Genomic DNA, 16337 nt, shown 5'->3' with positions numbered 1-16337 from the left:
ACTCAGGTTGGAGGAACAACACCTTATATTCTGTCTAGGTAGCCTCCAATCTGATGGCATGAACATTGACTTCTCTAACTTCCGCTAATGCCCCACCAGCCCCTCATACCCCATCCTTTATTTATATACACACATTCTTTCTCTCTCTCTCTCCTTTTTCTCCCTCTGTCCCTCTGACTATACCCCTTGCCCATCCTCTGGGTTTTCCCCCCTCCCCCTTTTCCTTCTCCCTGGGCCTCCTGTCCCATGATCCTCTCATATCCCTTTTGCCAATCACCTGTCCAGCTCTTGGCTCCATCCCTCCCCCTCCTGTCTTCTCCTATCATTTTGGATCTCCCCCTCCCCCTCCCACTTTTAAATCTCTTACTAGCTCTTCCTTCAGTTAGTCCTGACGAAGGGTCTCGGCCTGAAACATCGACTGTACGTCTTCCTAGAGATGCTGCCCGACTTGCTGCATTCACCAGCAACTTTGATGTGTGTTGCTCAAGTTTTTGAGGGTATTCGTTGACATGCCAAATCTCTTCAAACTTCTAATAAAGTAGAGCCACTGTTTTGCCTTCTTTATAACTACATTGATATGTTGGGACCAGGTTAGATCCACAGAGATCTTGACATCCAGGAACTTGAAAGCTGCTCACTCTCTCCACTTCTGATCCCTGTATGAGGATTGGTATGTGTTCCTTTGTCTTACCCTTCCTGAAGTCCACAATCAGCTTTCATCTTACTGACGTAGAGTGCCAGGTTGTTGTTGTGACACCATTCCACTAGTTGGCATATCTCACTCCTGTACGCCCTCTTGTCACCATCTGAGATTTTACCAACAATGGTTGTATCGTCAGCAAATTTATAGATGGTATTTGAGCTATGCCTAGCCACACAGTCATGGGTATAGAGAGAGTAGAGCAGCACACACCCTTGAGGTGCACCAATGTTGATTGTCAGCAAGGAGGAGATGTTATCACCAATCCACACAGATTGTGGTCTTCCGATTAGGAAGTCGAGGATCCAATAGCAGAGGGAACTACAGACTCCAGGTTCTGCAATTTCTCAGTCAGGATGGTATTAAATGCTGAGCTGTAGTCAATGAACAGCAACCCGACATAGGTGTTTGTTTTGTCCAGGTGGTCTAAACCCATGTGGACAGCCATTGAGATTGCGTCTGCCATTGACCTATTGTGGTGATAGGGAAATTACAACGAGTCCAGTTCCTTGCTGAGGCAGGATTTCAGTCTAGTCATGACCAACCTCTCAAAGCATTTCATCACTGTTGATGTGAGTGCTACCGGGCGATAGTCATTTAGGCAGCTCACATTATTCTTCTTAGGCACTGGCATGATTATTGCCTTTTTGAAGCAAGTGGGAACTTCCGCCCATAGCAGTGAGAGGTTAAAAATTTCTTTAGTTACTCCTGCTGTTTGGTAGGCACATGTTGTCAGAGCCTTGCCAGGTACTCCATCGGGACCTTCTGCCTTGTGAGTGTTCACTCTCTTTAAAGCCAGTTTAACATCGGCCTCTGAGATTGAGATCACAGGGTCATCAGGTGCAGCAGGGGTCATCACAGCTGTAGTTGTGTTCTCCCTTTCAAAGTGTGCGTAGAAGTCGTTGAGTTCATCTGGTAGTGAAGCATCAGTGCCATTCATACTATTGGGTTTTCCTTTGTAGGAAGTAACGTTTTGCAGACCCTGCCAGAATTGCCGTGCATCTGATTTTGCCTCCAACCTCATTTGAAGTTGTCTCTTCGCCCTTGAGATAGCCCTTCACAAATCATACCTGGTTTTCTGGTACGGGCCTGGGTTGCCAGACTTGAATGCCACAGATCTAGCCTTCAGCAGACGAAGTACCTCCTGGTTCATCCACAGCTTTTGGTTTGGGAATGTACAGTAAGTCTTTGTTGGCACACACTCATCTACACAAGTTTTAATGAAGTTGGTAACAACTACAGCATACTCATCCAGGTTTGAAGATGAATCCCTGAATAGTCCACCGATTCAAATCAGTCCTGTAGGTGCTCCTGTGCTTCCCTTGTCCATACCTTCTTGGTCCTCACTGCTGGTGCTGCAGTCTTCAGTCTCTGCCTATACTTAGGGAGTAGAAGTACAGTCAGGTGATCAGACTTCCTGAAGTGAGGGTGTGCAATAGCACGGTAGGCATTCTTGATGGTGGTGTTGCAATGATCCAGTGTGTTGTTTCCTCTGGTATTGCAAGTGATGTGTTGATAGTAGTTACATGGTGATTTTTTCAGTCTGACCTGGTTAAAATCTTCTAAAACGATGGTGAAGGCATTAGGATGCGCTGTTTCGTGCATGTTGATCCCATTACTCAGATCATTGAAAGCCTGCTTGACATTGGCCTGAGGTGGAATATAAACTGCTACAGTTGTGCAGTTACATCAAAGAGAACGTGTCATTGGCGGCTGTGGTTCAAGTTCAGAAGAAGTGGGTAAAACAGGAAAAACAGCTGAAGGACTGAAATGCAGATTTGGACAGAGGTCAGGTGAGAATAGGCAGGATACACAGGGCAACAAAGCAACCGAACGTGTGAAGACAAAGATGGCTCCTGGTCTGGTTTGGGACATTTGAGTCAGTTCTGGAAAAGTGGATTGGGTTTCCACAGATACTGTTCTTTTGCCTGTCAGCATTGCTTTGTTCTGAAGCTAATTTGGAATATTGATACTTATTTTGCTGAGATGATAATACACTAGCACTTAAACAGCAATTAAATTACAGTGTTTAGAAAAGGCTACACCTTGTTGACTGTAGGTTAATCTTTAAATATCTAATTTTTCTCTGATAGGTGCTAGTGCAAGAAATCCAGACAGAGGCGGGGATGCATTCAATCTATCTATTAATGCTTTCTATTTCCTTAAAATAAAAGAACCCTCTTGGTCCGTCACATCTATGCTAGCCGCTGGGTGCAATTTCCTCAACACCATGGCCCCACTTATATCTCTGTAATCTTACCTGCATATCAGCACCTCTATCACCCATTCTCCAGCCACCGCATGCATCAGAGCTAAATTACAATTGAACTACCACACAGAATGCAGGAAGAAATCACAGAGTACCAAGGAAAATCCATTTGGCCACAGGAAGGACATGCAAACTCTACCCAGGCAGCATGGGGAGTCCAGACCAAACCTGGGCTGCTGGAGATTGTGTCACCCACGAACATTTCAGCCACTCTTTCGGGATTGTTTGGCAGTGGAAGAGGGGACAGTTGTTCAGTTGGATTCCTCCCAACTTCCCTTTTCTGCTCCTGGAGTCTAATGTTATGTAGTTCCTGGGCTGGGCCTCAAGGTAGGAGGCAGCGAATGTCAGCTACATGTACAATATATGGAAACAAGATGGTCTCCACTGTGTGCTCACCATTGGTACTATTGATTACAAGATACACGGATTGCTTGTTCAGCCCTGGAATCAAGGACTTGGAGGTGGTCAGGCCTGTGTAGGTGATTTACACTTTTAAGCTGTCTAGAAGTGTGGCATGCACAGGCTCATTGCTATGTGTTGGAGATTTTGTCAATCAGAGTAGGAAGGAGAGCAGGAGACTGCATGACCAACACCTATGCATCTTCTTGCCACTACCATTGGGCAGGAGGTACAGGAACCTTAGGTACCACATCACCTGGTTCACGAACAGTTATTACACTACAACCATCAGGTTCCTGAACCAGTGTGGATAACTTTACTCACCATAACTTTGAACTGATTCCACCACTGAAAGAGGACTCAGCTTCCAAGAACTGTACAACTCAAGTTCTCAGTACCTTTTATTTGCACAATTTGACTTTTTTTTACACATTGGTTGTCGTCAGTCTTTGCTTATCTATAGCTTTTCATAAATGTTGTTGTATTTCTTTAATTTTCCTATAAATGCCTGCAAGAAAATGAATCTCAAGGTAGTAAATGGTGACATGTAAGTACTTTAATAATAAATTTACTTTGATTTTGAACATGGCAGTGACAAGTGTTGCCAGACATCTCCTCCTGACAGAGAAACCATCATGAGAATACCACCCTCATCCACATCTGAGCCAGTGCTCCATAAAAACAAGACAAAAGGGTAAATTTTACTGGCAACCCAGACTAAAATAAAGAAAAATCAATTATTTTTAAACACAAAGTTTATCTTCATGATCATCTATTCTGCTCCAAAAAAACAATTATGTGGCATCTGAATCATCAGTTTCAAAGCACACAGAGGAAGACTGGCCTCCACAGTTTCCTCAGCTAGCCATGAAATGACCTTGACCTCATAAAATCTTTCAATTTTCTTTTCGTTATCACAACAGACGTGACAAGTATTAGTGAATGACAATCAGTTAGGTACCAGACAACCCCATTCCTGCAGAGGATTAAAATGACTGCCTTTATTGTATTAACCATCTGTTACCAACCTGGAAACATTTCCTCTTCTACCTCTCGCTCTCTAAAACGAAAGATGGGACCTGCAGTTAGAGCAGGGTCCTTTACTACTGCACTGAAATGGTGGCCTGAACAATGAGAGCTGGTCAAACCTGGATCCCGACCCTCTGAATCAAAGTTGACTATGATATAAAGAAACCATGATTGACACTTTACTGAAGTTTTTTAGCCAGCTTTTTAACTTCCAAAGAACTACAAAAGAGAGCGAGAAATAATGATGAGAGCAGAAAATCCTTTGCAGATTTCAGAATCTTCATTTGTTCTTCCTAAGGCAACATGACTTAAAATATATTGGTCAAAGCCCAAGAGCTGTTATGAGAACTGCATGGAAACTGTTGGTATTGGTGAATTGCTTGTACTATCCACTGACAGAGGTGAACCAGAGGACTGAGTAGTGTAATGAGAAGGAGTAGATTGAAGTGATTGGCAGAACTAACATTAGTAGAACATTTCTCATGGAATCTGAATAAGACTTCTGGGTGCAGATTCAACCTTGACTTTCAGAAGAGACTGTACTGTGCAGAAGTCTTAGTCACCCTCTCGATATACACTGTGAGGGTGCCTAAAGGTGCATATTTACTATCAACAGGGAGTGGAAAACAAGTTCGTAAATCAGGCGGGAGTAAAGGGTGTTGGGAATGGTTTGTACCACCCTAGGGAGCAGAGATCTGAAACATTCAGTCCCTTTTATGCTGGCAGACTGGCTATGTTTTCTGGTATTTATCTGGTAATGAGACGGAGGAAAGCTGAGGGCTGATGCCACATCCCAGGTAAGTGTCCCCATTAGTTCCATTGCCCCTCTCCCTTCCCCAGCAACTCTCTTTATATTCTATTGCCCTTTAACCCCTCATGAAGGGTAACTTACAGCAGCTAATTAATCTACCAACACATCTTTGTGATGAAACTGGAGCATACAGAGGATATCCACATGGACGTGTAAACTCCACACCGAACCTGGGTCACTGGACGTGGGAGGCACAGCACCAAACAAGCTTCCCAAATCTCCAGGTTCCAGTATCTAGAGCATTTTATTTGAAGATGTAAAAGTATTTAAGGCATTTGGAAAAAATCTCAAGAACTTCATTAGACTCAGTGAGACTGGAGTGAAAATTCTGTGTCAGTTGAGAACTACTGCCCACATTCCCAAGGGTCTAATGACTCAGGAGGTGGCTATACAGGATCTTCAGGTCTTTAATAAAACGGATCCTTTTCACAATGGACAACATCTACTTGTAGCTTCAAAGGCAGCTCCTAGATCTGCAACCTCGACTATTCAGAAGGAAGTGGGCAGGAAACACCACTACTCGCAGGCTTTCCCTGCAAGTTGCATGCCTTCAATGTGCAAACGTAAAATTCCTTCCTTGTAATTAGACCAAAATACCAGAACTCTCCACCAAACAAGTTGTTACCTGGATTGGAGAGCATGCTTTATGAGAATAGGTCGAATGAAGTTGGCCTTTTCTCCTTGGGGCGATGGAGGATGAGAAGTGACCTGATAGAGGTGTATAAGATGATGAGAGGCATTGACCATATGGATAGACAGAGGCTTTTTCCCAGGACTGAAATGGTTAACATGAGGGGGCATAGTTTTAAGGTGCTTGGAAGTAGGTTCGGGGGAATGTCAGGGTTAAGTTTTTCACACAGGGAGTGGTGGGTGCGTGGAATGTACTGCTGGAGATGGTGATAGAGGTGGATGCAATACGGTTTCTTAACAGACTCTTAGAAAGGTACATGGAGCTTAGAAAAATAGAGGGCTATGCAGTAGGGAAATTCTAGGCAGCTTCTAGAGTAGGTTACATTGTGGGTTGTAGGGCCTGTAAAGTGCTGTAGATTTCTATGTTATGTTTCTATGTAAACAAGAAGTCAAAGAGCTAACAGCAGGAATTCTGCAGATGCTGGAAGTTCAAGCAACACACATCAAAGTTGCTGGTGAACGCAGCAGGCCAGGCAGCATCTCTAGGAAGAGGTACAGTCGACGTTTCAGGCCGAGACCCTTCATCAGGACTAACTGAAGGAAAAGTTAGTAAGAGATTCAAAGTCAAAGAGCTACCTTGTCAAAGTCAAATTCAAGTAGAATTCATTATCAAAGTAATTATATTACCATATACTACCTTGAGATTCGTTTTTGAAGGCATTACGAGGAAAGTAAAGAAATACAATAGAATGTATGGAAAACTATACATACTGATAAATGACATGACAGTGATATTGTCTCACCAGAAAGATCAGAGCAGGTGTTCACCACTACTCTTGCCAGGACAATTAAGAATGAGTATTAATTGCTGCCTTCTTCAATGCAACTCATGTTATCTGTATTAGAAAATAAACAGCCCACAGTCTCTTGAGGTTCTGTGCATAATAGATGGTCAATATTATGTTGGAAACTTAATATATTTGCACAGGGCATTGTGTAATGTAATGAGAAGGTGCAGGTTGAAGGGATTGATAGAACTGTTATTGGTAAAAACATTCTTTATCTAAGAGGTAGTTGGGAATTAGAAGGAGACTTTGCTAGGCCATGCTCCTTTCTCACTACTGCTATTGGGAAGAAGGTACAGGAGACCTTTGTCCCATACCACCAGGTTCAGGAACAGTTATTACCCTTCAGTCATCATGTTCCTGAACACCTAGGGACTCACTTTCAAGGATTCTACAACTCATGCTCTCAGTATTATCCATCTATCTATCTACTTATGTATTAGTTATTAGTAATTTCTTTTGTATTTGTACTCTTCTTCTTCGGCACTCTTTTATGTAGGCTTTCATTGATTCTATTGATTCCTTTCTTCTACTGTGAATGCCCGCAAGAAATTTGCTTTGAACTATGATATATCATTATAAAGAATATTTATATAAGGTAGAGGAACACTGTGAGAAAAGACTAAATGAAAGAGCAAGCTTCAAAATACTAAAAGTCATGTTGTTGGAAAGCTCAACATGTGGGAGAATGTGTTCATTGACAACATGACGAGCAATTTTATGGTTTCGAGGAAAATATATTTCTCGCTTTTTACTTAATTCTTTTCTGGGTGAAATTGGGCTCTACATTTATGGTAGGAATGCACCATTTTTTTGTTTTTTTCAGGTCATTTGGAGGCGGTGGGTGGGGGCTGATGCTGACTGGATCCTAATCTTTCTTTAGGTTGCATGGGAAACAGGCATGCCCTGGTTAGGCTTGCTTGAGATATAATTGGTTACCTTGGCCTCTGCCCATCACTGGAATGGGCAAGGTGGGGTAATATCTGTTTTAATGTTAACATCTGTCACTTCAAAAATAATCTGCACTAACATTACGTAACAAATCTAAATAAATACTCCTTACCCCTACTGGTGGCCATGGCACAAGATAAAATCTTTCCTACAAAGTAAATGAACAGTTCTCCCACACAACTTATATTCCCTCATATACAACCAGTCCAAAACACAGCCATATGGTTGAGAAGCAATGCTGACACTCCTTATACAAAATGGAGGTTGATTATTGGTTTCTGCCCTATGTCAGCACAGGAAGGGTTCTCATTTGAAAGCATCCTGACCAGCTGCGCCACCGTTTGGTGTGGGAATTGCAAGGTTGCTCACCGCAAGACCGTACAAAGGATTGTGAGGATGGCTGGGGTCTTCCACCCATCTGAGATATTAATCAGGAGCGCTGTGTATTCAGGGCCCTTAGCATTGTCAAGGATTCCCCCTGCTCCTTTCTGTCCCACAATCTCCTTGACCCCATACCATCAGGCAGGAGGTACCGTAGCGTTAGGACAAGGACTGTTAGAGTGGAAGACAGCTTCTTCCTCCAGACCATAAGATTACTGAACTTCCTGCCACCACTCAAGTCTCATCATGTATGAAGCACCAGTATCATTATACTGCTTACATTTTAACTTGTTGTGGTAAACCATGTATATATGTTGTAACTCGGTTACCTGTCTGGACACACCCCTCTGCTGACTGCCCCTGTGGCTCCTCCCACAGAGTCCTGTATAAAGGTGTTCGCCTTGCCCCTCCCCCTCAGTCCGGGGGCAGACACTCACTGTGGAGGTCGTATTGTACAGCGAATAAAAGCCTTTCAGTATTTTACCAAACCTCAGTCTTTTGGAGTAATTGAAGGTGCTTCAATTTTATTTGCTGTACCGTGGCCGGGTGGATAAAACTCTCCGTGCTGCCTGTGTCAAACAGGCAGCTTGTCCTGTGCCCCTCCACCAAGATGTCCATCATTGACCTTGCGAGCTGGTGGGAAGCGCTTTGGTCGAGGGTCAAGGAAGCCAGGGTGGGGTCGCTGTCTTGGTCCGGCGCGGTGGGGTGGCCCGTGAGCACCCGTTGGTTGTAGGCGGTGGGAGGTGGCGCCGACCAAGATGGCCGCCCCCATGTCTCGCACGTGGTGGCGGCGTGCAGGGAAGATGGCCGCCCCCATGTCTCGCACGTGGTGGCGGCGTGCAGGGAAGATGGTGGCCCCCATGTCTCGCACGCGACGCTGCTCGATTCCGCTTGCGGTTTTGACTTACAGACCTTGGCGAAGTGGCCCTTCGTTCCGCAGCTGGAGCAGGTAGCTTGTCGGGCCGCGCAGCGTTTCCGGGGGTGCTTCTCCAGTCCGCAGAAGTAGCACTTTGCGGACTCACGACTGGCTGCAGCCGAGGTCGATTCGCCGGCGGGTTGCGGGGTCTGCGGTGCCCACGAGGCCATCGGGGGATCGCGTGCCTGGAGAGCCTCGGAGTTATGCAGAGCAGCCTCCAACGTATCAGTCAGCTCGATCGCCGAATTTAGGGTAAGATCGGCTTTTTCCAGCAGCCGCTGGCGCACGTACACTGACCTGGTCCCTGTAACGAAGGCGTCTCTCACTAGGAGTTCTGCATGCTGCGCCGCCGTCAGCTCCTGGCAATTGCAGGCTCGCACGAGCGTCCGTAGGGCCCAGACAAACTCAGCACTTGATTCCCCAGGCCGTTGTTGCCCTGTCGCTAAGCGATGCCGAGCATAGACGCTGTTTATCGGCCGCAGGTATTGTCTTTTGAGTGCGTTCATCGCGCCGTCGTAGTTCGGCTGGTCTCTGATCAGCGAATAAACCCGTGGACTGACCCTGGAGAGTAGAACCTTTGAGCGACTGAGTGTTGACTTTAAGGGCCCCCTTCCCTCCACTGACCGCAATGTGTACTTTCTTCACGTTATCGACGAGTACTCGCAGTTCCCCTTCGCCATCCCCTGCCCCGACACCACTACCATGTCAGTTATAAAAGCCCTGCGCAAGCTCTTCACTCTGTTCGGATACCCATGCTATATCCACAGTGACAGAGGGTCCTTGTTTATGAGTGACGAGCTGCGCCAATATCTACTGGCTAGGGGAATTGCAACTAGTAGGACCACGAGCTATACTCCCCAGGGGAATGGACAGGCAGAGGAGAATGCCACGGTGTGGAAAGCCACTCAGGTCAAAGGGACTGCCGGTCTCCCGCTGGCAGGAGTTCCTTCCCGAGACACTCCACTCCATCCGCTCCCTATTATGCACAGCCACCAATGCCACCCCTCATGAGCGGCTCTTTTCTTTTCCCAGAAAATCGACCACTGGAACCACCCTACCATCTTGGCTGACGTCCCCAGAGCCAGTGCTGCTCCGGAAACATGCGAGGAGCAATAAATACTCCCCGATAGTCGAGAGGGTTCACTTACTTCATGCGAACCCCCAGTATGCCTACGTGGTTTTACCTGATGGGCGGGAGGACACGGTCTCCGTCCGCGACCTGGCGCCCGCAGGAGCTCCGGGCCCCTACCCTGAACACTCCGTGGTGACGATTGATCCCGTACCCATCAATGTATGTACCTACGAGACACCGTGCACCCCAAACCCTATACAGACACCCCACGACACTCCCATACCGGGCGTGATGCACACACACGAGGGATTACCGATGCCTAACGTGCTGGCACCTGAAGTCAGGCCGGAGCCAGCACAACCGCCATCGCCGGTGCTACGTAGATCACAGCGACGGACTCGACCGTCTGATAGACTTGACCTGTAAATATACTTGTTTCAAATGTTGTCAGTCACTTCACCCTGCGGGACTCTTTTTAAAAAAAGGAGGGGTGAATGTGGTAAAGCATATATATATGTTGTAACTCGGTTACCCGTCTGGACACACCCCTCTGCTGACTGCCCCTGTGGCTCCTCCCACAGAGTCCTGTATAAAGGTGTTTGCCTTGCCCCTCCCCTTCAGTCCAGGGGCAGACACTCACTGTGGAGGTCGTATCGTACAGCAAATAAAAGCCTTTCAGTATTTTACCAAACCTCAGTCTTTTGGAGTAATTGAAGGTGCTTCACTTGTGTCATAAATGCACTTTATGCCAAAAGTGTGGGCACGTGGCCAAGTGGTTAAGGCATTGGACTAGCGACCTGAAGGTCGTGAGTTCGAGCCCCAGCCGAGGCAACATGTGTTGTGTCCTTGAGCAGGGCACTTAATCACACATTGCTCTGCAACGACACTGGTGCCAAGTTGTATGGGTCCTAATGCCCTTCCCTTGGACAACATTGGTGTCGTGGAGACGGGAAACTTGCAGCATGGGCAACTGCTGACTTTCCAGATGCAGATCCATGGTCTCACAAGACTAACGGATGCCTTTATGCTAAAAGTCAATCTTCTGGGATATATTTTGTTATTTGTTAATGTATTTGTGGAAATATTACCTTATGTGTTGTGTGTGAGTTATATGTACTGCATTGAGCACCTTGGTCTGGAGAGCATTGTTTTGTTTGGTGGTATACATGCCTACGGCTGACTGACAATAAATTTGAAGGTAAAAGGTTGTATATGCAAATCTAGCATGAACTAGTGAACACAATGCACAATTGGTGAAGGTTACTGTACTCACGGATACACTTTGGCACCCTGTCACTCCACTTTGGGTTCGCAGATCGCCTGTTGTAGCACGTCAGTATGCTGCTCCCGGCCAGGGCGTACCCTTTATTACAAATGTATTGGACCGTGGAACCAATGGAAAACTTCGGGTCGGAAACAATTCTGCGACTATGATCGATGACACTGGGGTCAGTGCAGAATATAACTAGGAAAAGAAAGCACAGAAGAAAGATATTGAGATGCAAAACCTGCGGTTAGATCTGTTCCACTTGTCTTTGAGTGGGGAATAGGTCAAAAGGTCACCCCGCCTCAGCACTCACAACGGCATTGTGGGAACCTATAGCACCTCCCCTCTTTGTTACGAATCCATGAACCATCAGCAACTAAATAAGCTGCTGTCCTGGTGCAATCTCAACAACTTGGAGCCAAATGCCCTCAGAACCGTGGAGATGCATATCGACCTTAGGAGAAATGTGTCTCCTCTCCACTCACTCATCATCAGCAACTCTACCGTTAGCACCGTTTCAATATTCCGCTTCCTGGGCATCGTTATTTCACAGAGCCATGTCTCCTTCGTTAACAAAAAAAGAAAGACTTGGCAGAGGATGTACAGTACTACTTGTGGTAATTGATAAAATTCCATCTTGCCCGGAACACACTGGTACAATTCTGCACTGCTATCATAAAGACCAGTGGTTCCCTTGGTTAATGGTAGGAATTCATGGCCTAAAAAAGGTTGGGAACCCCTGATAGAGAGCATCCTCACGTCAGCCACTACTGTTTGGTTTTATGCAGCATCCTCTCACAATATACAGTCCTCTGCAAAACCCTTAGGCACACATACATAGCTGTATAATTTTGTGTATTGCGCTGTACTGCTGCCACAAAAAAAACACAACAGATTTCATGCATGTGTGCGGGATAATAAAGCTGATAAGAGTCTCTATTCTGGGCCGAGAGTAGGAAGAGGGAAGGAAGAGGGGAATTGTTGTTGGGAAAAGGGAAAACGGGAAGGGAGAGGAGGAAAGAATGGGAAACACCAGATAGACATCTGGTAATGATCAATAAACCAATTGTTTGGATTCAAATGACTTTCTCTGGTGTCTCAGGGCTGGGTGAGTCTGCATCCGCGTCACCCTTCCCTCCCGCCCCTGGCACTCCTCCATCACTTGATCCATGACCCCTCCGTGGAGCTCCCACCTCACCATTCCCAAAATCCTTTGCTCCCGCCAGATTTACAAACTTGCTCCCTGCTCTATGTTGACAAATACAGTAGAGTGCAGAGGTCTTTGGCACCCTAGCTACATATGTGGGCCTCAGACTTAACCACAGCAAACTGTCAGACAGCAGAACAGTCTGCAGTCCACTATCACTGCAGGACTTGCATGTGTCCACGATATGTGTCCAGGAGGAGATAGGAAAAAAGGAGCAGCCGTGATTGAATGGCAGAGCAGACTCGATGGACCAGATGGTTCAATTCTGCTCCTATGTCTTATAGTCTTATGGTCTTATAAGGAACAGGGCAGAAATATTGCGGAAACTACCCACCATCTAAACTTTCAAAAGATCCCTTTCAGAAAGTACTGGAAGGCAATTAGAACAAAGGGTTTATGCCATCTTAAAAGTTTCTTCCAACAGGCAGTTAATCTGATTGACCATTCTAGTTAGACTCCCAAACCCCTCGATCTAACACCTTAGTCACTACACTGCACTCTAAACACTTCAAACCACTTTTTGTAATGCTGTCTGCATTGTAAATACATGCAGGTATTTGTGTCTCTGCACTTTAACCTCTAACTTAATATAATTCTTTATTCTTTATAATTGTTGAAGTTGTTTATTGTTGCATTTCATGCCAACACAACCACAGCAAATTCCTCACAGGTAATCCTTGATCCTTATTAGTAGCGTTGGGTCCAAAACCCATACAAGACATTTGAGCATGAAATCTTGGCTGACACATCAATAACTGCACTGGTAGAGGTGCTGACTTTCAAGGGGAAACAATAATTGTGACAGAGTTACTAAGTCCTTAGATACCATTGCAAAGGAGAGGAGGGGAGCGTTCCACAATATCTTGGAAATATTTATCCCTTAATCAACAGAATGGTGATTATCCAGTCATTATATTGTTAGTGGAAGATTACTGTCTGCAAAGTAGCTGTTGTGTCTTCTAATCAGAACACTACACATCAGAAAGTGTTGGCGAAGAGCGCTGGGGCGTCCCAAGGATATGAACAACACCATATAAAAGGAAATGTTTTGTATCAAGCAACCTGAAGCAATTGGCAGGGATGCTATTAAACAAAGATTGACTGCCGTTTTCTTGGTGCTGCATTCACTTATACCAGCCAAGATGATGGGGAGGATGCATTAATTGTTCTCAGTGCAGCTGGGTTCGCTGAGGGGAGAATGAGCCAAGGACCCTCTCCCCACAACTATCCCTAATAAGCAGTTCCTGCAAGAAGTGGACGAATGGAGAGCCGACTTGGATAAGAAGCTTACTTGCAATTTACTTAATTACTTATTACAGTACAAGGCCATTTGGCCTGTCAGGTCAATGTCAGCTATCACAGGGTGATTTCATCACACCATTCTCCAGCCCTCTCCCACCTTTTAGCCTGACAACTTACCCCCCTCTCACATGTCTGCCAACTCCCCTTTGATTCTTACTCATACCGAGTGTTGATTTACAGCTGCCATTTAATAATTGGGATGTGGGCACAACCCAGAGAGAAGGTGCAGGCGCTGCACAGACCCCAACAGGATCAACCCAGGGCCCCTGGAGCTCTGAGGCAGCAACACTACCCACTATGCCACTGTCCTGTCCCTTCAAACAGCCTGTAAACTTTCCCTTGACAATGGTGGCAAAATTATCCAGGCCCAATAGATTCATGACCCGGCCTCGACTCAAAGCCAAATGGATTCGCTGCTGAAAATCATTATAAGGATCCATGTAGAAGAGATCAACTTACACCGGAGGCTTTCATCCCTTCTCTGCTATCACTGGCTGAGAGGAGAAGAGGTAACAGGCAGGCCGGGTTATTGGTTGCAGGGTGCATGATGGGAGGTGAAGACTAGGTGAGTGGTGTGTCAGAGAACTATACAGCTGGAAGAGGAAAGAACTAGCACCTTGAATGTCAAGTAGAGGGACAGCTCGCATGACAGTGTCCTACAAACAACTGTTCTCCAGCCAAGCAGGCTCTGAGGAGCAACTAGGCCTCAGGGATTGCCCCATTCCAGCCCAGCTTCAGAACAGTCAGACAAGCTGTCAAAGGCCTTTGAACTGCTTTTAGATGTTTTTATTGAAATATTTAATAACTGCTCAAATTGATTTTAATTATTTTTAATGACCTAAAGATAAATAAACACTAAAATGCTCACAGATAATTAATCACAAATAAAATAAAGTCAGATAGCTCAAACATCCCAAAAATGTGCAAATTGGGCAAGTTAATTGGCCATTGTGAATAACCCCTCTGTGTGGATGATTCATTCTGCATAGAAGCGGGCCCTAGTATCCATCATGTTCACGCTGACCTTTCTGACCACTGACACTGACCTTGGGGAAGGCGATGATAAAATGGGGTCAGTCAATGGGGTGTGCTTACGTGGCTGCATTGCTAACTCTCAACATGTTTACACCCCAGAGGAGAATCCCTGACCCTGACTTAATCAAGTAAAAACTTTCCCAGGGTATTTCAATAGATTACAGACATGAAGGGAAACCTCATGAATGTGGATCAAGCTGCCAGTGCTAGTGATGGATGTGGGGTTGATTTCAACATTTAATTTGGATAGGTACATGGATGGGAGGTGTATGGAGGGCTAGGTCAGGGTGCAAGTCGATGGGTCTAAGCAGGTTAAATGTTTGGCATGGACTAGATGGGCTGAAGGGCCTGTTTCTGTGCTGTAGTGTTCTATGATTCTATGACTCCATGAGAGATTGGATGGGGCAGTTTTCCCTGGGTCAAAAGAGGTTGAGGAATATCCTTAAATAAGAAAAACCTGTAGATGCTGGAAATCCAAACAACACACACAAAATGCTGGAGGAACTCAGCAGGCCAGGCAGCATCTGTGGAAAAAAGTACAGTCAACGATTTGGGCTGAAACCCTTCAGGCATTTCCTTATAGGGGTTTATAAAATCATGAGAACCATCGACAGGCTGGATGGTCACTGTAATTTCGAGGGTTGGGGAGTCCAATATTGAGGATTTAGGTTTGGAGAGCGAGGTGAAGCTTTAAAGGATCTGAAGAGCAGGTTTTCTGCAAACAGGCGATGAGGGAATGGAACGAGCTGCCTGAGGAAGTGGTAGAAGCGGTAGATGTACAATGCTTAAAGGATATACGCTTGGAAGTAGGTACAGAGGCGATGTCAGGGGTACGTTTTTTATGCGGAGAGTGGTGAGTGTGTGGAATGGGCTGCTGGCGACGGCGGTGGAGACGGAAACGATAGGGTCTTTTAAGAGACTCCTGGATAGGTACATGGAGCTTAGAAAGATAGAGGGCTATGGGCAAGCCTAGGTAGTTCTAAGGTAAGGACATGTTCGGCACAGCTTTGTGGGCCGAAGGGCCTGTATTATGCTATGGATTTCCTATGTTTCTATGATATTTGCACAGGTTGGGAGGGATAGAAATCTTTAGAGGGTAATGGGCCAGACACAGGCAAATGGAACAAGCTTTGACAAAATGGCACTTTGGCCCTCATGGGCAAACTGGGCCAAAAGACCTGTCTCTGTGACTCTACAAGATTAACAGCTAATCCTTAGCGGGCCAAATGCAGGACAATGAGTAGCTAGCAGCAAGTTACAGAACCACAACTGAAACTCTGATGGGAAATTCATCAGTATGGTAGACGAATTGAATTGATTTATGAATTACTACCAAACCAACAGACTGAGTGAGGCCCTATAATTATCTGCCTGCTTATAATTTTCGATTAGTATGATTCAGTTTTAGCCTCTTAAAAAAAAGTATTTAAGGTAATTAAGACAATAAGACCATTAGATATAGCAGCCTGTATTCTGCCATTCCCCGTCAACCCTGCTCTCCTGCTTTCTCACCGTAACCTTAC

The 16337-nt window shown here is 45.6% G+C and overlaps 1 protein-coding gene across 3 annotated transcripts in view; it reads right to left on the bottom strand.

The window, feature by feature from the left end:
• sez6b (seizure related 6 homolog b) overlaps window positions 1-16337 on the bottom strand; it is a 956088-nt gene that overhangs the window by 29820 nt on the left and 909931 nt on the right. For all 3 annotated transcript variants that reach the window (XM_063031160.1, XM_063031161.1, XM_063031162.1), the window contains exon 12: window positions 11277-11468. In XM_063031160.1, coding sequence (XP_062887230.1) covers window positions 11277-11468 — 192 coding nt within the window. The remainder of the gene's footprint in view (window positions 1-11276; window positions 11469-16337) is intronic.

This window comes from Mobula hypostoma, chromosome 23 (assembly GCF_963921235.1).
Source record: "Mobula hypostoma chromosome 23, sMobHyp1.1, whole genome shotgun sequence".
NCBI classification, from domain to species: domain Eukaryota; kingdom Metazoa; phylum Chordata; class Chondrichthyes; order Myliobatiformes; family Myliobatidae; genus Mobula; species Mobula hypostoma.
The sequence above is the reverse complement of the archived record's forward strand: the minus strand, read 5'-3'. Positions and strand labels throughout refer to the sequence as shown.